Source organism: Setaria viridis, chromosome 1 (genome assembly GCF_005286985.2).
Source record: "Setaria viridis chromosome 1, Setaria_viridis_v4.0, whole genome shotgun sequence".
Lineage (NCBI taxonomy): Eukaryota > Viridiplantae > Streptophyta > Magnoliopsida > Poales > Poaceae > Setaria > Setaria viridis.
The window spans coordinates 29,873,379-29,896,730 of NC_048263.2; the positions used below are offsets into that span (position 1 = coordinate 29,873,379).

Below are 23,352 nucleotides of genomic sequence, written 5' to 3' on the forward strand. Positions count from 1 at the left end.
CGTCAGGTACGCGGGAACTCTACCGGCGCCGGGGACGCGAAGCCCTTGCGGTAGAGCAAGTCGGTCATGACCCTGTACGCGCTCTGTGTCAGGTGCACGCCGTCCCAGCTGATGCGCTCGTCCGGCCTAGCGCACACCGACGCGCCCGGCGCGCCGCACATCCGCTCCATGTCGAAGTTGTACGCGCCGCCACCGGCGCCGCAGCACGCCTTGGTCACCGCACCCTCGTCGAACCCCGTCTTGCCGGCGTCCCTCAGCATCTGCACGTACGCGTAGAAGTAATCGCCGTAGGCGATAGTGGCGCTCGGGTACGACCGGCGCAGCTCTCGGATTTCCTGCTGCAGCAGCACGTTGTGCATCTGGGCGAACAGGTTGAGCGACATGAGGCAGCCGTTGGCGTCGTAGGCCGCCGGGTCCGTCTCGTTCGCGGCGGACATGTAGCTCGGCACGCATCCCAGCGGGAAGTTTCCCGGGATCACCAGCCGCGTCGCGCCCATGTCGAGGAGCTCCCTGGCCGCGTTCGTGACGGACCGCACCACGTCCGGGACGAGCGCCATCGCCTCGACCACGCCAGTCGCCATGCGCCCGAAGTTGTAGAAGTTGCGCGCGCCGCCGGTCACCGGCCTGTTCTCCGAGAAGGCGTAGTTGTAGTCGTTCCCACCGATCTCGCCCACCATGACCAGCGACCGGGCCAGCTTCTCGCGGATCTCCTGCGGGGAACGGGTGTTGGCGCTCATGAAGTCCTTGAACTGCTGCAGCTGGACGGCCAGGGAGGTGTTGGTGTGCGGGACAGCGACCCCTCTCCTCGCGAGCGCCGCCGCGTCGAGGGCGGTGGCACCGGCGACGGCGAAGTTCACGCCGTGGGTGAAGTCGGCGCCCTTGTCGAGGTACGGACTGAGCAGCGGCAAGCCGAGGTCCTTGGCGAGGAAGTCTATCATGAGGTACCCGTCGGAGCACCGGCCCGTGGCGCCGCTGATGGCGGAGCCGTAGGGAGGGCCCGTGGTGTACTGGAGCATGCCGGTGGCGCCTTCGCGGAGCAGGTTCCCGGTGTCGGACAGGGAGTCGCCGAAGTTGTAGATGGCCGTGATGCCGTCCGCCACCGCCTTCTCCTTCGCCGCCTGTTGCGGTGCCGGCCTTGCGTGGCACGGGCCGACGATGAGGAGCAGCGCCACCAACGCGGCGAGCACGATGCGAGCCATGGTGGTCCGGTCACGTACTGGAAGTCTGCTGGAACGCTGCGTTCGTTTTGGCCTGTGGAAAAGTTGGAGGCAGGCGGGCGCCTTTTATTCAGCGGGCAGTGAGCTCTCGTTCGGACTAGGAAACCCGAGGCCACGAGCATGTCCGAGCCGGAGATCAGTTGACTGCGCGACCGAGTCGCCATCTGGTCAGACCCGCGCGCACGAATCTCCAGGCGACGGGGAATCGGTAGCGGCCGCGCGTCCTTGCACATATCTTGACGCAGCAGAGGGTAAGGGTTAAAGGCCGCGGCCGAAGGGTTTGCTCGGCTTCCTCTCTCCCTCCCCCTTCCCTCCCGCGGCGGCGCCTGCGAGACCCATCCGCCGCCACGCCATGGCCAAGTTCAACGTGGTGCAGAAGAACAAGCGCCAGTGGAAGCAGGACCGCAAGCGCGCCGCGCATGGGGAGCCCGGCACCGGCAAGCTCAAGCAGCGGACCGCGCCCATCTCCATGTCCGGCAAGCGGAAGCGCAAGATCGAGCGCCGCCTCAACCGGGTGAGTCTGGCGGTTTTCTTCTCTGGGATGTTGTTTGTTTGTGCGGAGGTTTGGCATCTCTGATGCCTGTTCTGTTGGGTTTGTGGTGCAGGATCAGAAAGAGGCTGCGATGATTAAGGCTCTCGAGAACAACATGGGGGATGTCGACATGGTCTCTGCTGAAGGTGCGCTTGCTTGTTTTGATAAGGGTGATGGAAAATTGATCTTATTGGGATTCAGTTAGGTCTAATTTTGGAGAATGTTGTGTGCTAGTGAGGTGTGATTTTTTGTAGGATTGACCCAGATTGGTTGTTTGGAGGGTTAGGGATAATTATTGATTCGTTTGTAAAGTATAATGCTGTAGAGAATTGCAGAAGTGCTGTATTGGTACTGCCGTTTCTTTTGAAATTTAGTCGAGGGATAACTAAATGTGTTAAGCTCCACCCTATCATGGAAGCTAGAGCAAATTGGAGGGGGTGCACTTGCCTTATGGGTGCATAGAGTTTAGTTGTGAGGGGTGCATATATGGTGCAAATTTGTACCTAACCACTATTTTTTTTTAACTTTTTAATGCACCCCCTAATCACACTATACCTTCGCCCCAGCTATCATGTTTGCTTCGCTGTTTGTAAACTCCACGGTAGATTTGGTGGAAAATTGGATATTACTGGTTATTGCATCTTTGATCATGAAAAAACTGATTTTTCTGTTTCCATCTTGCGTTGCAATACGCTTATTGGTGCTATTTCGTCTTGTTGGTATTTGGAAACGAGTTTCCATCTAGCTTGTTTTATAGTTAAGTTTATTTTGTTTGTGTCAATAATAACTTTATCACCTCCGCTTGAAAACAGATAATATTTCTATGACATACCAAGCAAAGCTATTCTGATTCATTGTGATGAAATGCATAACCTATAGGCATAGCCAGTTTCTGCCTTTCTGGCAGTTTCTGGATCATGGTTGTCTGTAGACTTGTGAATCAAACTAAGATAATCTGCCTTAAGGTTCTTCACAAAATAAGAGTTTTGCAACATTTAGATGTTCTAATTAAATGTTATAGACTGCTAAACTGTCATGAAAGTTCTCCTGAGAGGGCTATTACCTTGCTCACAAAGTTCTCGTGTTCCTGACTAGGGCATATGTGTGTCCTAGGTTCCTAACAACATGGGTAGCGATGGTCTTAGATTAACCTGCCTGCCTAGGGAATTCCATTGGCTTCTGTTGTTTCTGTCATATTATCTCAGTGTGTTGTTTGATTTCATTTCCACATATTTGGTCCGGCACATTCTTCCCCTGTTGACCTTTAACCTCTATAATAAATATTTATCTGATAACTACTGCAACCCTGTTTCTTACTTTCGTATTTTTATGGACAGAGTCTTCAGAAGCTGCAAAGGGCAAGTCTCAAGTGAAGGTCAGTGTGAAGAAAAGCTCCAGGATACAGATCAAAAGATTAAAAGGCAAAGGTAAGTTTCCTGTTGTTCAACTTAGTAATACATCATACACCAATTCCTTCTTTGTGAACAATCAAGCAGTCTGCTTACTTTGTGCCATCATGTGATACGTCTATCCAACCTTGTTGATTCACTCTGCAGGTAGAAAGAAAGCCAAAAATGCAAAGCCGCCTACAAAGGACAAAGTTGACGCCATGGTAGAATGAAGGATAGGTACTGTGAAGCCTTTGTACGTTTGCTGAGAACCAGCAAGGATTGCAGAGACTGACCTCGCCAAAGTGGGGAGCGTGAACTACCTTGCGGCTTGTGCCACTACCGCCTGAATGTTCATTAGGAACTACTTAGATCTGGTGTTAATGTATCGAACTTCAAACATGAATCAAGTTTTGTAATAGTTGAGTATGCATGGGTTTTTTTTTCATGTTCTTGTTGGGTTTGTGTTTGTGGAGATGTTTTGTTGTGAATTGGCGCCCGTCATCTGTTGCAGTCAGGAATAACCGATCTGCAGTGCAGCAAAACATAACTATCCGTTCCTGGTTTGGGCAGAACAGGCCGTGCGCCGCGTGCCTGGCTGTCCCAGACATTTTTCTGTTACCATTGCTCAAGTGCAAGCTGGTCCGTTTGGCAGGAAGGATCTCGCAGGGGCAGGGGTGTGTTTGGTTTGGTGGTCGAAGGTTGGAACGGGTTCAACCCTCGTGGATCCACGTTTGGTTGGAGAGGGATGGGGGTTGGGTCGGACCTAATAGGGAAATATTCGTCTGAGATGCGGGTCGAACGCATCCGCTCAAAATGAGCGGACGTACTCGACCCGCATCGACACCGTGTGCGTCCGTCCGTGCGTGCGGGAGGAGGCGGCATGGCACGGGGGTGGCGAGGAGGCGGTCAGCGGGGAGGAGGCGGCGGCCGGCGCGGGGTGGGGATGAGGAGGCGGGTAATAAAAAAAAGATGACAAATGGGACCCGCAGCTGATAGGTGGGACCCGTTGCTAACGGTGCTAAAATGTCATACATCCTATCCTTCTCAACCCCTTCAACCAAATAAAAGACTAGAATGAACCCATCCCTCTTCATCCCTCTCATCCAAACACGAGATGGGTCGACACCAACTCACAAAAGGAGGTCGTGTCCAACCACATGTTCCAAAACCAAACACACCCATAGCTGCTGATCGGCTTACGGCGATGCCGTTTCGCGGCAGATGAATATCCAAAACTCGTTTTGCCAAGATAGGCGTACATTCCGTGTGATTTTGTTAATGTGTCAAGGGTGTGCCTGGCCTGAAAATTTATGTGCGTTTTTATCTTTCTTAACTTTAAGCTCCATTTTGTAGCAAAACCCCATCTATTCTCTTGCAGTCTTATCACTGCGGCATCCAAACTTGCCCAGAAACAACACAATTTAAGAGCTGAGAGCCTGAAACAAACTTTATTACAGCCATGTTCAGTATTGAAGCACGTTTTGCTGTCAGCAGAAATTTTATTCAAGATAGATGACACAAACAAACACCAGACATCCGTGTGGCAAATAACTTGGCACATTCAGACAGTTCAGTACAGTTACAGAGTACAGACTACATGGCACAACATACATCTATAAGACATTTGGTCTCAGGTGATATTTGATTCAGGTTACATGCTTGACACCACAACACATACTACAGCAGACTTGAACATGTCCATTCAGACATACTATCCTACTCCAGCTCAATCTGCACCGCTCTACGCGTCGGCCTTGAGGAAGAGTCCGAGCCGTTGCATGATGCCGGGACGGCCATACTCGGCGATGCACAGGCGCCGCAGGTCCCGTGCGTGGATGCTCTCGTCGGGCAGCACCGCCCTCTCCATCTCCAGAAGCTGCCGTCGGATCTTCGCCTTGGCGATCAGATCGGTCTTGGAGTGCTTCTCTGGTTCCGTCCTCTGCACCACCTCCGATGCTGGTTCCGGTGCCGGCTGCACAGATGTTCCGTTCTCCTGGGGAAGGACCGCCTGTGGAAGTGGAACCGGGACGTCGACGGTCTCGTCGGGATCGCTGTCAGATTCGCTGTCCGAATCTGAATCACTCGAAGATGAGCTTCCGGAGTCGCTGTCTGAATCTGAATCGCTCGAAGACGAGCTTCCAGAATCGCTGCTTGAAGTCGGGCCATTGCCGGATTCGCCAGCCTTCTCAACGGGAACGGCAGGGGAGACGCCGCCGCAGATGTCGACGAACTCGTTCTTGTCCTCCGCGCTCTCGAACTCAACGATCTTCGCGGGAGTAGAAACCTTCGTCCGCTGCGCCGGTGGCGTCTTGATGGAAGCCTCCGCCGGCGCTTCCGATCGTGGCTCGGCGGCGGCCATGGACCGCCCGTTGTTGCCGCTGGACAAGAGCTCCGCCTTCCTCAGGAGGGCGTGGAGGGCGTCGAGCTCCGCGGCCATCCTCTTCCGAAGGGTTCCCAGTGCAGGCTCGACGGAGATCGTCTTGACGCCGTCGCGGGTCACCTTGGTACGCTTCGGACTGGGCAACGAGAACTGCTCGTCTGCGCCGGCGCGGCGAGCCGACTTCTTCTCGCGCAGCATCGTGCCACAAGTAGCGGTTTCGACGACCCGCGGCGGCTTGACGAACGGGCGGGCGTTGGGCACCTCGCCGCCGCCGCCGACAGGAATGACCTCCATCTCGACGACGACGCCATTACGGACGACCTTGGTGTACTTCGGGCAGGGCGCGGAGAGCTTCTGATCGCCGCCGACTCCGCGGGTCGTCGACGATGACTGCCGCGCCATGGCGCCGCAAGCCGCGGGTGCGGCGGCCCGCGAACGCTTCGAGAACGGGCGGGCGACGGGAGCGGGAGCGGCGCGACGAAGGGCGCCCATGGTTGGCCGCACGTCGAATGGGCGAGCAAACTCTCGCGGGTCTCGCCGGACGCCGGGAGGGAGAACTCAGAGAAGAGGACCGGTGGGAGAGGGAGGATGGATGTGGAGGCATGGAGGCATGGTGGGGTGCTATTAATCGTCCCCGGGCGAGTGATTCGAGTCGGAGACGGTCGCCGCCACGCGCTTCCGATGCGCCGGATGGTTCCGACTTCCGAGTCCGACTAGAATTCGAACGAGAAGCAAGCTTCGCGCCTTGCCTGTTTTCCAAGCACCAGGAGGCGGCAGTATGTTTCCGTCTCTCCCGCCAGAAAACGTAATCCGACGAGGCAATTGTTTGCCAAAACACAAAACCAATCTGTTGCCTGAGACCGATTGGCACAAGCCGTAAATTGTTTTGCCAAAACACAAAACCGCTCTTGCACCTAGACGATTTTGACAAAATGAAATGCCCAGGCATGCACGGATTACCGATTCATGGTGTGTATCAGTGCAACACTTGATGTACTCCGAACGTATAATGAAACGATTATTCAGAAAAGATCAAAAGATACATATTCTCGCTCATAGTATTGCGGTTCCCATCACTGAACACGGTTGGAGAATTATGTAACAGCCTATAACACTGATCAACAACAGAAACAAAAATCCATGCAAAAAGAATACAATCTCATCGATGCATCCAGGAATCTCTATGGAATTACCTCGGCGCATGTAAAGTGCAAGTGCAAAATTTAAAACAAACTATTTATTATGGTATTCTCGGAAGAAAACACAATTGGGATATTTCCAACAAAGTACTAAGTCGTGCATTGGCATTATTTGTCATACATGGAGGGATTACACGTAAGAAAAGAGAGAAGATTATTTGCCGCAACTAACTAGTCTTTCGAGTCATGACTAAGTGCTGTTTAGAAGTTGTCCTAAGTCAGCTATATTAAACTTTGGTTAAATGGGTTTTTTTAATGTCAAGTTTGGGTATTTAAAAATGACACGAGTAGCTGATTCGTCTCCAAACGTACTTTCATGAAACACACTTTTACTTTGTTTTATAAATATTTTCTAATAAAAGTACTACTCAAAGGTGTTCTTTGTCAATGTCCAAAATATCCTTAATTGTGACAGGAGGAAAGTTAGCGTACAACATAATCCAATATGTGTGAATTATTCAATGCCCATATATTAAACTAGTTGGAGAGGTTGTCTATTGTGTCATTTATAGATGACATGGACACTTACTTTTTTTTGAAAGGATGACATGGACACTTGTGAATAAGCCTTTCATTGAAAAATAAAAATATATCTTGCACTCTCATAAAATGGAGGGAGCAATAGATTCCACATTTGATAAATTGCACTTACAAATTCGCAATATATTTCATGACACGTACACCGGTACACCGTACACGGTGTGGGTTGGAAACTTGGAACTGACGTCAAGCTGTCCCCGCAGGTTGCTTGGCGCCGTAGCCGCCGTACGGCGGAGGAGCAGGCACTACGGGAAAGCTACAAATTGCCGAGTGCCCCAGGCACTCGGCGACACCCTGAAAACACTCGGCAACGTGTTTGCCGAGTGTAACACTCGGCGACGAGCACACGGCAAAGTTTTACTCGGCAAAGTTGACTTTGCCGAGTGTCTTTGCTCGGGCACTCGGCAAAGGGTGTGCCGAGTGGCACAAAACACTCGGCAAACAATATTTCCAGAAAAAATAAAAAAAAACATACCCGGCCACCGCCGCCCGCTGGCCGCCGCCGCCACGCCCAGGCCATCCACGGCCACGGCCACCACGCCGCCACGCCGCTGCCGCCCGCCACCACGCCGCTGCCGCCCGCCGCTGCCGCCACGCCGCTGCCGCCTGCCGCTGCCGCCCGCCGCTGCCGCCCGCCGCCACGCCCGCTGCCGCCGCCACGCCCGCTGCCGCCCGCCGCTACCGCCCGCCTCCACACGCCAGATCCGGAGGGGAGAAAGGTGGGGGCCGCCGGATCCGCGCCGGAGGGGAAGAAGGGGGCGCGGATCCGGCCGGAGGGGAGGGAGCCGGGGAAGGGGAAGAAGGGGGCGGCGGCGGGCGGGGTCGGGCGGCGGGCGACCGGGCGTCGGGCGGCGGGCGGCGGGCGGCCGGGCGTCGGGCGGCGGGCGGCCGGGCGTCGGGCGGCGGGGTGGGGGAAGGGGAAGAAGGGGGCGGCGGCGGCCAGATCCGAAGGGGGCGGCGGCGGGCGGGGTCGGGCAGCGGGCGGCGGGCGGCGGGGCGGGGGGCGGCGGGGCGGGGGGCGGCGGGGCCGGGGGCGAGGGGAAGATCTAGAGGAAGCTAGTTTCGGGAGTTGGGGGGCAGGGCCGGATAAGGTGCGGGGGATAAGGTGCGGGGGCCGGTGCGGCCGGTGCGGGGTTGGGAAAAACAAACGTTCGCCGAGTGTCCTACGTGGACACTCGGTAAAGGGTTTCTTTGCCGAGTGTCCAACGTAGGACACTCGGCAAACTTATTTTGAAAAAAATTTAAAAAATATCCAACCATTTCAAAAAAATACCAAATTTTCACACGAACCAATATATATTCTCTATTGACTATACAAAAAGTTTTGTAGTCAAATCAAAACTCGACCGTCATTTTGACTCCAAATCTTATGCAATCCTTCTCAACGTTATTAATCTTCTTCTGAGATGCTTCAGTTTGTAAACATCGTATGTTACGAAATGTGCAAAACATTCTCAATTTTTTTCCACAGCCTCCACCTATGATATCATCACATCATGACAAATCTCATGATTTTCAGACTTTGCTTGTTTTTTTTATAATTTAAAAATACTACTGCCACACGTTCGTGGTCGTGTTTCCTGAACAAGATGTTCGAAATTTCTTGTCATTTCATGGGTCAGGTCTCAAATAGGGCCGAATAATATGAATATCATTTTTCTACTCATTTTGTTCCATAATTTGAATCATTTGCAGTTCAAATTTGACTTATACCAAAAATTTCCTTAAAATTCAATTAATTAAACAAATATAGCAAATAAATACAAAAATATACCAAATTTTAACTTGGAGTACCACATGTTGTATGTGGGGAGTACAAAAAATTTCATGGCGAAAAGCGGAAAAAAAATTATTTTTTTGCCGAGTGTCAAAAAAAACACTAGGCAAACCCCCCTATTTGCCGAGTGTTTTTTTTGACACTCGGCAAATTACACTCTTTGCCGAGTGTTTTTTTTGACACTCGGCAAAGAGGGGGCTTTGCCGAGTGTTTTTTATTTGACACTCGGCAAAGCCTCGATTTGCCGAGTGTTTTTTTTTGCCGAGTGTTTTTGGCTTGGCACTCGGCAAAGAGCTTGTTTGCCGAGTGCTCGCAAAAAAACACTCGGCAAAAAAAATACACTCGGCAAATTTAAGGTTTCCCGTAGTGAGGGTAAGCCATAGGCGGCGGCGGGTAGGCCGGAGGCGGGGGTAGGCCGGCGGTGGGTACGGCTGCGACCACTGCGGCTGCCCCATCGCCACGCCCGGCGCGGCGAACTGGCCCGGTACGGCCGGGTAGTCGTCCGTCCGCTGGAGGTAGACGTAGGCCGCGATCGCGCACGCCGCAGCGGCGCCGGACAAGATGGACGCCGTGGAGAAGATGCCGCTCTTAAGCACGACGCAGCCGTAGTAGTAGTAGCCGCGGCCGTAGCGGCCCCGCCTGCTTGTCGAGAGGCCCCGCGTCCCGCCCCTGTTCAGCGCCGCGCCGTAGAGGAACATCGCCGCCGCCACCGCCACCAGCACCCTGACGAGGCAACGCATCTCGGCAAATCAGATCGATAGTCTAGCGACACGCAATTGAGCGGCGGCGCGCGGCGCCACGCGCGGAACGGCGGGCACCACTGCGAGTTCACGGCGTGCGGTTACAGCAGCAGCTTACCACGCGACGATCGACAGCAGCTTATCAGAATTCAGACAAGTCAGTCTTGATCAGGAGCCGAGGAGCCATCACTGCATGGCTACCACCTACAAGGCTAAAACTATCCTACTACTCCCCTGCTCGATCTGCAGTGCTCTACGCGTCGGCCTTGATCAGGAAGAGCCCGAGCTGCCGCATGACGCTGGGGCGGCCATATTCGGCGATGCACAGGCGCCGCAGGTCCCGTTGGTTAATGCTCTCGTCGGGCGGCACCGCCCTCTCCATCTTCAGCAGCTCCCGGCGGACCTTCGCCCTGAAGAGCACGCCGGGCAAGCAAACCGCCGCCTTAGGCGCGGCGGCGCGCTGGACGTCTTGGACTTTCTTCTTCGGTTCAGCGATCTGCGCCACCTCCGATGCCCGATGCGGCGGTGGTTGTGCAGTCTCAGGAAGAAGAACCGGTGGAGCTGTACAGCCACCGCCGTCGCCGGAGACGCTCACCGGATTGGTGCTCTGCGCGGCCTCTGGTGCTGGCTCACGCGGCGGCTGCACAGGGGCGCCGTTCTCCCCGGGAAGAACCGCCGGTGGAGCTGGCCCGCCTACGCCCTCGTCGGAGTCGCTCTCGCTACCGGAACCGCTGCCCGAGCTGCTCTCATCGGAATCACTGCTTGAGCTACTGCTGTCCGAGTCCGAATCAGACCCGGCACAGATGTCGACGTCCTCGTCCCCCTGCTCCGGGACGACGATCTCCGCGGCGAGGCGTTCCTCGGCGAGCTTGTCAAGCCGAGCCTTCAACTCGAACAACACAGATTCTTCCACCGAGTGGATGTCGATCTCGATCTCACCTTGGGGATCGGCGTCGCTGCCGAACTGCTGCTGCAGAAACTCCACGATCTGGTCCGGCACCGCGGCCAGCGAGGCCAGGCGACCGGCGAGCTGCTCCCTCTCATCAGGCGACATCCGTGGCGCCTTCCTCTGCTTCTGATCATGCTTCTGCTCCAGCAGGGGCGAAACCTTCCTCTTCTTCAGCGACGGCGTCTTGCCGCCAGCCTCCATCCGTGGTTCGGGGGCCAGGAGCCGCTTGCTCTTGCCGCCGGCGGGTGCCGCGCTGCCCTTGCATGCCGGTCTGCGGGGTATGAGCTCAGCCTTCCTCAGGAGTTCGCGTAGGGCCTCGAGCTCCAGAGCCATCCGCTTGTGGAGGCGATCAAGCGCAGGGTCGACGGGCTTCTCGCCGCCGACGGTTAGAACCTCCGCCTCAGCCTCGACGTGGTTGCGGGTGCGCTTGGTGCGCTTCCGCGTGGGCACGGAGAAGGAGAACACCTCGACCGCGGCGAGGCAAACCGAGGGGTCTCGCGCCAGCACGCCGCGGAGGTGCCCCGGCGCGGAGTACAAGGGCTTCATGCCGCCGGCGGGCATGACCTCCACCTGGACTTGGACGCCACTGACGATCTCCTTCTTCGCGACTTGGACTTGGACGCCAGAAAGTTGAGTACGTGGTGGATGGCAGGATGGGTGGATGGAGATCGAGCGCGTGCCATGTATTTTATTGCTCCCGTGAGCACGATTGGAGTCGGAGACACGGAGTAGAGTTCGAGTCGGCCTCCGAAGTCCGAACTCGGATGGCAGAACATTTCCTTCTGTTTCCTCATGGTGAGGTCGGAATCGGATAGATCAGCATCGGACTTTTTTTTTTGGCGGGTAATCAGCAACTGAGTTTGATTTGCTCATTTTGCAGCTGCAATGGTTTATTCAGAAGGAAAATTTTCTTACTTACCATTGTAATGGCCTTTACTGTTTATTGTTTTATTTGATTGTTAACATGTGGCTTTTATATAAAAAATCCCATATTATTTATGTATTTATGCTAGCAAGGTGTTAAATAGTGTATCACGGCTTGGTAGCGGATTAGTATCTAAGTAATCGGTCAAATTAGTATCTGGTTGCGGATGGTGCTAAGTCCTAATAGCAATAATAAAAAATAGTTTTGCTCAAAAACATAATAATAAATAGTTAAAATTATAGAGTGTAATTAAATATTAATGTCAAGTTTACTTAGAATATTGAAAAAATTTTGTCATTACATTTCACGGTGCAAGGGTCATATATAAGCATAAAAAAGATATAAGGAATGTTACATGTTAAAATCAATTCTTTTTTTTATCAATGAAGAAGAAGAAGAACATCGTTATCATCATATCATTCTCGATTATTGCTCAAGTCATTATTGTCAACATTGAGCATTGTGAATACTAGCGATAACATCCCACAATAGTAGGTATTAAGCGCAATAGCGGCCACTAGGTCCACCTTCACCTTGACTTGACTTGGACGCCATTGACGATCTCCTTCTTGCAAACACTGACGAAATAGCTCTGGAAGATCTAACCACGACAATTCACTTTGCAGGGCAGAAAGAAAGCAAACACGGCAAAGAACAAAGAGTGAACCTTTTTTGGGCTGAAGAGTGAAGAGCGAATTACTGGAACTGTGAAATGAGCATGCTGCCTTTGCATGCTCGTTGAAAGCGGCAGCAAAAGGCTTCCAGAAACTGACCTCGCTGACTGCGTGCTGTCCTACGCCTTGATGATATACTCAAATAGCAGCATGATAATTGATATGATGCTAACGATGAAATTACCCTGAAACATGGATGATTACACTAGATATATGATACTTCTCACCAAATCAATTTGATTAAACCGCAAACATCATCCGGTCAAGTCAAGACTTCGCCGTGGTTGAATAGAGGAAGATCTGCTTCATGTTGTTGTTAATACTCTCCACGTAGCTCTTGGTTTTGTTTGGAGATTTTGGACGTGGATTTTGGCTGATATCTTCACATTTGGTTTTTTTTTACCAAAGTGAGCAGGAAAGTCTCTACCTATTTTTTATAATTTTTTTTATTTCAGACCCGTTTAATTCGCTCCCACCGGGAGTCAAACCCAAGCTTGCTGGGTGCTACTCAGGTGCTCTAACCTACTTTCGCCATATTTGGTTCTTTTTTATTCTACGTTGAAAATGGGTAAAAAGGCTAAACCAAATCCACATTTTCTTTAATTCTAAGCTTTCCTCAATCTTGTGTTTCTCCCAAAATGGTTTCACCGGTAAAATTAAAGCCGGTGAGGAAAAAAAACTAGCTTCACCCAACTTCTAGTTCATTTTAGTCCGACTTACAAAACGAATACAGTGTCCCAATTTATGCAAAATTAAACAGGTAAAACCAAAGTCGAAATAAGCCTTGCCAAATAGTACCTAATTTAACGGCCAATAAAGAAACGATCCTCCAGCTAGCAAAACCATGTCAATCGGTGCTGCTAGTGCTCGAATATCTGATAAGGAAATTTCCCATCGGACTCTCCAACGAAACATTAAAAATTATCTAGTGCAATATTAATAGTCACAATTCAACATGAAAAAAATAATGTGTAAAAATGATTACATCGTTCAATTCTGGGATAGAAAATTCTCATCGCAATATTAACACATATTTCATACAACATTCACTGTGAAATGTGTATAAATAATAGTTACAACATCGATGCTTAACTATTGCAACATATATCGAGCTGTCCAAATTTTTTTTAAGATTTCTGTTCCGTAGTATTACCGTTGTTCTTTCGGACTGCACCAGCACATGTTGATCAGTCTATCGGTCTACGTGGTCCGCTTGCTGATCAGTACATCTCCGATTCGGATGACGCTCGCGTTTCCTAGTCCGATCGGCTAGCCGAAGCGCCTCCCATCGCGCTGCTGAATAAAAGGAACCTGACGGGCCTCAATCCTCTCCACACCAAAGCGAAAGACCCACGCGCTAGCGCCCCATGGCGACCATGGCTCGCACCCTGCTCGTCGCGTTCATGGCGCTGCTCCTCGTCGTCCGCCCGTGCCACGCAAGGCCAGCGCCGCAACAGGCACCCAACAAGCTGTCAGCCAAAGAGAAGGCGGCGGCGGCGGACGGCGTCACGGCCATCTACAACTTCGGCGACTCCCTGTCCGACACCGGGAACCTGCTCCGCGAAGGCGCCACCGGCATGCTGCGGCACAGCATGGGTTCTCCCTACGGCTCCGCCATCGGCGGCGCCACGGGCCGGTGCTCCGACGGGTACCTCATGATAGACTTCCTCGCCAAGGACCTCGGCCTGCCGCTTCTCAACCCGTACCTCGACAAGGGCGCCGACTTCACGCACGGCGTGAACTTCGCCGTCGCCGGTGCTACCGCCCTCGACGCGGCGGCGCTCGCGAGGAGAGGGGTCGCTGTTCCCCACACCAACACCTCCCTGGCCGTCCAGCTGCAGCAGTTCAAGGACTTCATGAGCGCCAACACCCGTTCCCCGCAGGAGATCCGCGAGAAGCTGGCCCGGTCGCTGGTCATGGTGGGCGAGATCGGCGGGAACGACTACAACTACGCCTTCTCGGAGAACAGGCCGGTTGCCGGCGGCGCGCGCAACTTCTACAACTTCGGGCGCATGGCGATCGGCGTGGTCGAGGCGATGGCGCTCGTCCCCGACGTGGTGCGGTCCGTCACGGACGCGGCCAGGGAGCTCCTCGACATGGGCGCGACGCGGGTGGTGATCCCGGGAAACTTCCCGCTGGGATGCGTGCCGAGCTACATGTCCGCCGTGAACGAGACGGACCCGGCGGCCTACGACGCCAACGGCTGCCTCATGTCGCTCAACCTGTTCGCCCAGATGCACAACGTGCTGCTGCAGCAGGAGATCCATGAGCTACGCCGGTCCTACCCGAGCGCCACGATCGCCTACGCCGACTACTTCTACGCGTACGTGCGGATGCTGAGGGACGCCGGCAAGACGGGGTTCGACGAGGGCGCGGTGACCAAGGCGTGCTGCGGCGCCGGCGGCGGCGAGTACAACTTCGACATGGAGCGGATGTGCGGCGCGCCGGGCGCGTCGGTGTGCGCGAGGCCGGAGGAGCGCATCAGCTGGGACGGCGTGCACCTGACGCAGCGCGCGTACAGGGTCATGACCGACTTGCTCTACCACAAGGGATTCGCGTCCCCGGCGCCGGTAGAGCTCCCGCGTACCTCAACATCGGCGGGCGTCCTTGATTAGAGTCTAGTTAGTCTGTGTTCTGAAATTTTGTGTTCTACTTTTGTTAGTTATAGTTAGTCTTCCACCTTCGTTTCAATATAACCTGTGTATATTTAATTAATATATATTATTACTTCTAAGTTTCATAAGAGTACGGTCTGCAATTTCTCGCATTTGCTTTACTGGTTACACGAGTGCATCTCGTTTCCTGCATGCTATACTGATGTAGGGAATATTTTGGCTACGCCCCAAAAAATCTGGAGTAAATTTATGCACTGCAAAATCTTACAAGTAATCGATTGCAATGAAATCAACTTCGTATTTTGGTCGAGCGGAGCGGCGCTGCATAGAGCTTCAGGAACGAGGACGCTTCTCCACCAGCTGCTCGCCCACTGATGGCCACGACCCTGCAATGGTTTGCCGGAACAGGCAAGTAGGCAGCCAACTTAACAGCTGGGTGATTTTCACAAAATTATATTGATGTCCCCAGGGGATACAGATTTAGAACTTGCGACTTCAAGCTCTCTCTGCGTATAGCATTCATCAACACCCAATCAAATCGATGGGCTTATCATGAATTCAAGAGACGCATCTTTCTAATGATTGCACAGAAATCAACACAGGTAACAAGAATTATCACATTGCCACTGTTCTGTATACAGCTCCAGGAAAAATTTTGGTTACAAGTATTGTATCTGAGAATCCGTATCGAATTATATGTCTATCAAAATGTATGGTATGCTGGTCCGCCACTCCCACAAACCCACTGATGGCCGGCCACCCGCCTCATCCCAAAAAATGAAAGAAGAAATTGGAGAACAATTTGGTGCTTCTTTCTTTCTTTTGCCTTTACAGTGTACAATAGTTTATTCGATTCACAATGCTACATAACAAATCTGCTGCTCACACGGGCAAAAACGAGCATCTTCTATCCTACCTGCAGAACAGAAAGAACAGCGTTCATGTGCTTGAAAGTGAGACAAACATTCAGTAAACTGTCATTACAGTAAACTTGTTTCAACTTGTATATTGCAGATAACTATTTTTTTTCCTCGAACACATGCATCTAACTATATACCATGTCAAATTGCCAACTGAGCAACACCATAGAAATCTGGCTACAGGAATCTATGTATACCTCAATAAGCAAGCTCATGTAGGCAGCAACGGTTGCCTCTCATCAGTGCCAATCCGATGGCTTGCCTGTAATGACAGTCAACTTAGACGCAAGTCTTATAAATGAAAACGACACATCTATTCTAAAACTAAAAATGAGCTCTTACATCATCAGCAGCACCGGCAGTCATATTTACAAAAGAAGATTCAGATGACCTGTGAAAGAACAAGCACATTAGGAGGACACACTTAAATAATCCTTAAAAAACAGCTTGTTATTTCTATAAAATATTAACAGGCAGCATCCCAAGGCACGTGCCAAAGCTATAAGACATTAAGACTAGAAGGGGTTCATGGATTCAGTGCAAAACAGCACCTCTTCAGAGGAGTATATGTCATTGATACAACTGGAAGAAGGCAAACCCTAAGTGAAACTTCAATAAAGCATTGCATCAACACTGTGACCATTCAAAACAAGATAAAAACTCACCGATGGTTTTGTGTGTCTTCCAACTCTAATAAGTCAGCTGGTTTGTCATCTTTGATTTTAGCAAGTGGAGAAAAGAACTGGGGGCAAATGACAGTAAAATAAATGAAACAAAATGAAGGTTGCTTTAATGAAATTAAGTAATAAAAGAAAAGGTAAGTTCACCTGGTGCATTGAAATAAACACCACTGATATGCCCAGGAGAAAATTAATGGTCAAGGTATGTCCCAAAAATGCAGCAGAAGCGAGACCAGTAAATATTGTGGCAACAGTTGATGAATACTTCTTCAAAATTGTGTCTGTAGTGTAATTTCAGATAAACAATTAGGTATGACTACATGGGAATTGAAATAAAAATGAAAAACAGATATAGAGCATCATTTACCTGCATACTTAAAAAAGAATGAAGATAGAATGCCTTGTGCAGCATTGTTACATATGAGAAACATTGTGGCCCTTGAATGTCCTCGAAGGATATTAAAACTCTCTGGCCCTGCAAACAGACAGGACAAGATTAAATCATAAACATAAGACAGACAAAGCATGCTGCATGCCATGTTGCCCCAGGGATTGACATTGGTCATCGCTAACGCTAAGAATGGACGGTCACATTTGGCTCCCCGAAGTTTACTAATGATTAGTCAATACTTCAAATTATATACAAAAATCAGCCAGGTGGTCAATTCTTCACTTTATAAGCTAGGGAGTTTAGCATGTCTCTGTCTTTTTGGTTGTTACAACTTGGAAAGCATGAGGGTACTATCATACAACTTTTTTTTTTCATTGTCATCTAGAGTCTGGACTGATAATACAGCTAGTGCACTGGTCATGCAGCATTTTGGCATTGAAACTCAACGCGAAACACGCAAATGAAGGTGCACACCTTGGAATAAGGCAGTCCCAAGAATGCCAAGGAAGTTGAATATTGCTCCATATCCGTACAGGAACAAGTTCTACAAATAAAATGGAAAGATCATTAAAGGAAATAATAGGCACAAATATAAGAGAAAAATGAAGTACGAAGTTGAAAAATGAAAACAAAATAAAAACTACATATAAAATAAATCACTGATACAAGAATGAACAATACAAGCTACTCTACACTAACTCAGGGCAGCACATCCAGCCCCAGGCATCCAAAATCCAACACCTTGAGTTCCTGCCTGGAGCAGGCAGCGTGGACAGGGTCGGAAGGAAACAGGCCCTCAAGACCAAAGGTAAAAAAAATTGTACTCAAGTTACCTGGAGATAAATGCTAGTGTCATATTGGCTTTTCAAGGCATATTCATTGTAGACAGAGGCCATTGAAGGAACAGTTACCTACAATTCAAATAGTAACTTATAAGTCCACCTTTTTGGTCAAGAGAACTTATAAAAAGAAGTGTACATCAGTGCAAGAAGCAAAAAATAAAGGAGAACGGTGGCCTAGCAACAACTTACAAAAACCAATGTATATATGTACGCAATAGCAGTGACAGGAAGACCAAATGTGGTATTGCCCACAGGTACAGTGCGAAGTTGATTGATGCTGATTCCAATAAGCAATAAAGCAAGAGCTTCCCACTGTCAATATAAAAAAAAGGAGCGGGAGAAAGGTCAGCATAGTTGAAAGTTACTGCCACACATGGCATAAGTACTTACAAAAGTGACTACTTCATTTAATAATTCTTTTTATGCTTATATATATGTGGAAAGGGCCCATAAGTTTGCATAATTTCTAACGGGTTCACGGCTTCGCCTAAAAGTATAATAACACAGCACCATGACTATGGCAAGATTTAGCAAAGGTGTGATGCAAACTTGCTTGCAACACACCACAGCTTCCAAAGTAAGCTTACACTAAACTCATAATCAGATGATCAAGAGCTACCTGTTTCCAATCATTAAGATAAAATGAAAGATTCAACTTTGCCAAGAGCATTTCGGTTGCAATATATACTATTTATACTAGCGCTTAAACTAGAGCATTTAATAACGGTTAGTCTATTCCTAAGAAGTTCAGAATCTAACTATTATGCTGCATAATATCAACATAATTGGGTAAGAAAACAGAGAATAAATCCACTAATCCTTATATTGCATAGCAGAAGAGATCGCATACTAAAATATCCACAATCATAAGATAAACAGAAATAAAGCAAGAATAAAGCAAGATAATGCCGATGTTACCCTCACCTGAATTACCGAGAATTTCCTCCTCATTATAAATTTCAGAAGAACAGCTATGACCAGTACCTAGAGAAGTTTACACCACATGCACTTTGAGATGTGTACACAGAAACTATAACTAAAGCAGGACAACTGAGCCGTACAAGAAAAGTGTACCTTTAGATTACTTAGCATTTTCACAGTTGCAGGATTGAAGTACAACTGCACAATTGGCTCAACATATCAGGTTGTTACAATATCACAAAGCAATATCAACATCTACCCTTAAAACTATAATACTCTGCCAGCAAACCAAAACGAAAATTACCTGCATGATAAATTTTAGGTAATTGTTGATGGCATATAGAAGAGCAGGAACAGCTAGAAGTACATTATTACGGGCTGCCTACAAAACCAAATGGTGAATGGTCAGATAATCAGATAGTGTGACAAAAGAAGCAATTGTACATATCAAAGTACAATATATCTCCATAGTACAGGTAAATCAGAAACAAAACAATGAGATGATCACCTGTATTAAGGTTGAACGTGACAAAAGTGGCTTTTCTCCAACCTTTTGCTTTCTAGACTGTCACATTAAAACAGCACACAAAATGGTAAACAAATAGAAATTGTAAACAACAAGCTCAAGAGAAAAGTCTGCAGAGTAACTGTGTTTCAGTACAGCTATCAGGCATCATGAAAATAAAAACTTTTAAGGAATACTAACAAATTCTAAGCTAATCTGCACATGCAGCAAATAAAACTTAGTTCAGATATGGAATGCCAAAGCAAGATTGCCTCTCCACATTTCAAAAGGCATTATCAGCTAAAAGATGGCTTAGCGACTATCTCTTTTTCCATTTCCTTTTACATGCAAATACTTTTGGTCCTATAATCCTTACTCTAGGACCAAAAAGTGCTTCTAGTGGGTTATTTATTAGGAGTTTGTAGATGTTATCAGACTCAACTAAGAAAATAGCTCATGCAGGACGGATCATCTTCATTACTAAGGTCATTTCAAGTCTGGAGTGGAAGTGCAGAAACGGAAAACATTAGCAAAAAGAACAAACCTGAATTATGAGCATCACGACAGCAAAGATAACTTTCATAACCTCCGTCAGAAAGTTAACACTGATGGGACTGAACTGAAACTTCCCATCAACCTTTGACATGAACACTAGGATGGGCTGCATAAACAAAGCCAAACATCAACACAACTCCCCAGCACTGATCATTGCCATTCAGACGCATGTAACACTACAGCGAAGGACCAAGCAAAGCACATGCGTGCATAGCATCAGTACTAGTAATACCACTACTTCTTTACCAAATTCGTGAGGCTATTTCACCCAAACATTGATCGCGGAAATGTTTGCAGGTGAGGGGTTAAGAAATGAAGCGTTTAGCCACACAAACCTGGAGGCCGACAAGGATGCAGTCGCCGACGACGAGGAAGACGTTGAGCGCGCGGAACTTGGACGACATCTTGTTGCGGTGCTTGTCGTAGGCCCTGGACACGCTCCGCGGGCTCGGCGCCACCATCCGGTTGCGGCAGACGCTGCATTCCACGACCCCATTCCGCTGCATCTCCGCTGACCACCAGCTACCTGCCCCACGCCGCCGAGATGCCGCTCAGTCCCCGCGGCCCCGGAGAGATCACGAGAGCATCCACCTATACCGATCACGCCATTCTCAGCAAACAACAGCAATACAAAGGAGAAGGCTGCAAACTCGAGCAGATCCGGAGGGTCCCGCTCGGCCTCCGTACCTCAGGGAAGGCGTGGTGGTGTCGGTGCGGATCTCGCAGATCTGGCCCGGCCTGGGAACCGCGCTCGCCGCGAATCGGGCTTGCTGCGGCTGGGCTCCGGCCGGGGTTTCTGGCGAGAGCACGACGGTTTGAGCCAGCGAGGGGAGCGGAGGCGCCCGTGGGAGGCTCGCTCCGGGATCTCGAGCTCCGGCCGGAGTCGGGGGCGGAGGAGAAAGGCGTGAGGGGAGAAGAGGAGAGGAGGGAACGTAACTGGTCTGGTGAGGTGAACTGCAAATTATAATATTATATAGCTTACCTGAAACCACGGATCACATCCTTGTCCAGTGCCCGGTTGCAAACTTTCCTGAGGGATGCACTTGGCTCGCCGGTGTTCTGTGCTGATATTTTTGAGAGGCTCTTGAAAGATAAAGCACCTAGATCAAAGAGGTTTCTACTCTTTACCTGTGCAGGTGTGATGATATGGTCTTCATCGACAAACTGGTGGCTTCCCCTACGGTCGTGGTGCATAAGATGATGGGACTGCTCAAATACTGGAAGCCGATGCAGAAGAGGATCGATGCCGAGAAGACTGAAGAGATAATGGCCGCTGTTGGGACCCTGGAGTGAAAGGCCATTAGACGATGCTGTTCTCCTTTATTTAATTTATGGGACGAATCTATTAAACCTAATTAATCAGCATATATTTACTGTAGCACCACATAATCAGCTCATATTTACTGTAGCATCACATGATCAAATTATAGATTAATTAGGCTTAATAGATTTGTCTCGCGAATTAACCACGGCTTATGTAATTAGTTTTATAATTAGTTCATGTTTAGTCCTTCTAATTTGTATCAAACATCCGACGTGACCTGAACTAAAAATTAATCCATAGATACAAACACCAAGTAAGAAAAACTAGCGGACTACTTAGGGGATGTTTAGTTCCACGGACTAAAGTTTAGTCCTATCACATCGAATGTTTAGATACTAATTAGGAGGATTAACATGAACTAATTATAAAATCAATTGCACAGATGGAGGCTAATTCGCGAGACGAATCTATTAAGCCTAATTAGTCCATGATTTGACAATGTGATGCTACAGTAATATATGTGCTAATCATGAATTAATTAGGCTTAATAGGTTTATCTCGCGAATTAGCCTCCATATGTGCAATTGGTTTTGTAATTAGTCTATGTTTAATACTCCTAATTAGTATCTAAACATTCAATGTGACACGGACTAAACTTTAGTCCGTGGAACCAAACACCCCCTGAGTAGTTCGCTAGTTTTTCTTACTCGGTGTTTGGATCCATGGACTAATTTTTAGTTCAGGTCACATTGGATGTTTGATACAAATTAGAAGAAATAAACGTGAACTAATTATAAAACTAATTACATAAGCTGTGGTTAATTCGCGAGATGAATCTATTAAGCCTAATTAATCCATGATTAGCACATATTTACTATAGCACTACATGATCAAATTATGGACTAATTAGGCTTAATAGATTCGTCTCCCAAATTAACCTTCATTTATGCAATTGGTTTATAATTAACTTATATTTAATACTTCTAATTAGTATCTAAATATTTGATGTGACGGGGATTAAACTTTAGTTCTTGGAAGCAAACACCCCATTAGTGGTGACTTTATTGTTTTTTGTTGCTGGTCCAGCGTTGCCTTCAGGTAAGGTTTGCTTGCGAGCTCCTTTTGGTCAGAGATGTTTCGGGCTGTTTTTCTGCGAAGAGGTTTTCGAGTTGGTGTTCTTTGCTTAGTTAAATGCTTAGCACTTTTTAACTGTACAGAACAGTTCGTCCTAAATTTAACCTTGTTAAGTTTTCTAATAAATCTGGGCTATGCCTTTAGTCGAAAAGAGGAGGAGAGGAGGACAGTCGGGGAGAAGGCGGGGACGTGACAGGAAGGCCGGTGTTTCGGTGTATTTATTTTTCTTCGTACCACCATAAAAATGCATGTTTGTTTGTTTGGAAGAAAGATTTGATTTGAGTCTTGCTGGAGTGTTTGTGGCGCTCTGATTTCGTGGCGGTTTGACGTGTGTTGCAATCGATGACTATCATCTTGGTCGTCTTCCTCAATTCAGACGGAGATATTTTTTTAAAAAATATTTTTCGAGGTACGATTCTCGTTCAGGGTTTAGAAAAAAGATCATGACTATATGTTAAGTGGTTAGCTAGCAAAACCACGTAAGTGGCGTGGCGGATCTAAAGGCAAGAAGGTAGGGATATGATATCAGTTTGATGGAGCTGAATTTATAGCCTTGGTGAAAGGCAGCAGTAGAGGGTAAATAGAGATTTAGAGATTAAAAAAATAGGATAAGATGATAACGGCGCAACTAACAAGCTTCATATGACGTGAAACGACGGAGAAATGTACGGAGTGGGAAAAAGAACGAGGTACGAAAATCATTAAAGATAGTAATGAAAAATTAGGTTTAGGGCAACATATTCTATTTGTTTTATCATTTTAGGGCAACATATTCTATTTGTTTTAGATAGGTAAGATACACACAAATTGTATATCTATATGCTTGGCAAAATCTATGGATCTATAAGAGCTAAAACAACTTATGATTTGGGACGGAGCGAGTAATTCGCAAGTAGTGAGTGATATGATCTGAGTGCTGAGGGTGATAACTACCAAAGACTTGAGCAGAGTAAGATTATCTAATGTTGCTTATATTATGACCCGAAGTCAGTAAAATGCCTCAGAAGTAAGATAACTGTTTATGCATGCGGAGATGATAGTACTCATTGAAGAGGTTTGAGAGCATATTGAAATGGTGGCCCTGCTATACTATGAGATAGGATTTTTCAAAACAGATGCATTAGCTGACAAAGTGGTTACCTCGAGTACTTACATAGGTTGGATAACACATGGAAATTGCATCTAATAAGTGTTTCCTCTC

General features: G+C 48.7%; 4 protein-coding genes across 4 annotated transcripts; 2 read left to right on the plus strand and 2 right to left on the minus strand.

Annotated features, from left to right (window-relative positions):
• LOC117855645 (GDSL esterase/lipase At5g03980) lies at positions 1-1,371 on the minus strand. The gene has a single exon (XM_034738033.2). The coding sequence runs from the start codon at positions 1,197-1,199 to the stop codon at positions 3-5; it is 1,197 nt and encodes a 398-aa protein (XP_034593924.1). The 5' UTR covers positions 1,200-1,371; the 3' UTR covers positions 1-2.
• A 109-nt stretch (positions 1,372-1,480) lies between these two features.
• LOC117859273 (uncharacterized) lies at positions 1,481-3,585 on the plus strand. The gene is made up of 4 exons (XM_034742519.2): positions 1,481-1,731; positions 1,823-1,895; positions 3,087-3,176; positions 3,306-3,585. The coding sequence occupies exons 1-4, from the start codon at positions 1,570-1,572 to the stop codon at positions 3,368-3,370; spliced, it is 390 nt and encodes a 129-aa protein (XP_034598410.1). The 5' UTR covers positions 1,481-1,569; the 3' UTR covers positions 3,371-3,585.
• Positions 3,586-13,665: 10,080 nt separating this feature from the next.
• On the plus strand, positions 13,666-15,015 carry LOC117855666 (GDSL esterase/lipase At5g03980). The gene has a single exon (XM_034738050.2). The coding sequence runs from the start codon at positions 13,692-13,694 to the stop codon at positions 14,937-14,939; it is 1,248 nt and encodes a 415-aa protein (XP_034593941.1). The 5' UTR covers positions 13,666-13,691; the 3' UTR covers positions 14,940-15,015.
• A 519-nt stretch (positions 15,016-15,534) lies between these two features.
• LOC117864855 (CMP-sialic acid transporter 5) lies at positions 15,535-20,928 on the minus strand. Its single transcript, XM_034748938.2, has 16 exons — positions 20,441-20,928; positions 20,089-20,344; positions 19,743-19,859; positions 19,202-19,258; positions 18,998-19,075; positions 18,847-18,891; positions 18,697-18,756; positions 17,962-18,084; positions 17,764-17,841; positions 17,405-17,474; positions 16,907-17,014; positions 16,687-16,820; positions 16,525-16,601; positions 16,202-16,250; positions 16,057-16,121; positions 15,535-15,855 (listed from the first exon to the last, which is right to left on the minus strand). The coding sequence occupies exons 2-15, from the start codon at positions 20,257-20,259 to the stop codon at positions 16,071-16,073; spliced, it is 1,218 nt and encodes a 405-aa protein (XP_034604829.1). The 5' UTR covers positions 20,260-20,344; positions 20,441-20,928; the 3' UTR covers positions 15,535-15,855; positions 16,057-16,070.
• Positions 20,929-23,352: the final 2,424 nt, after the last annotated feature.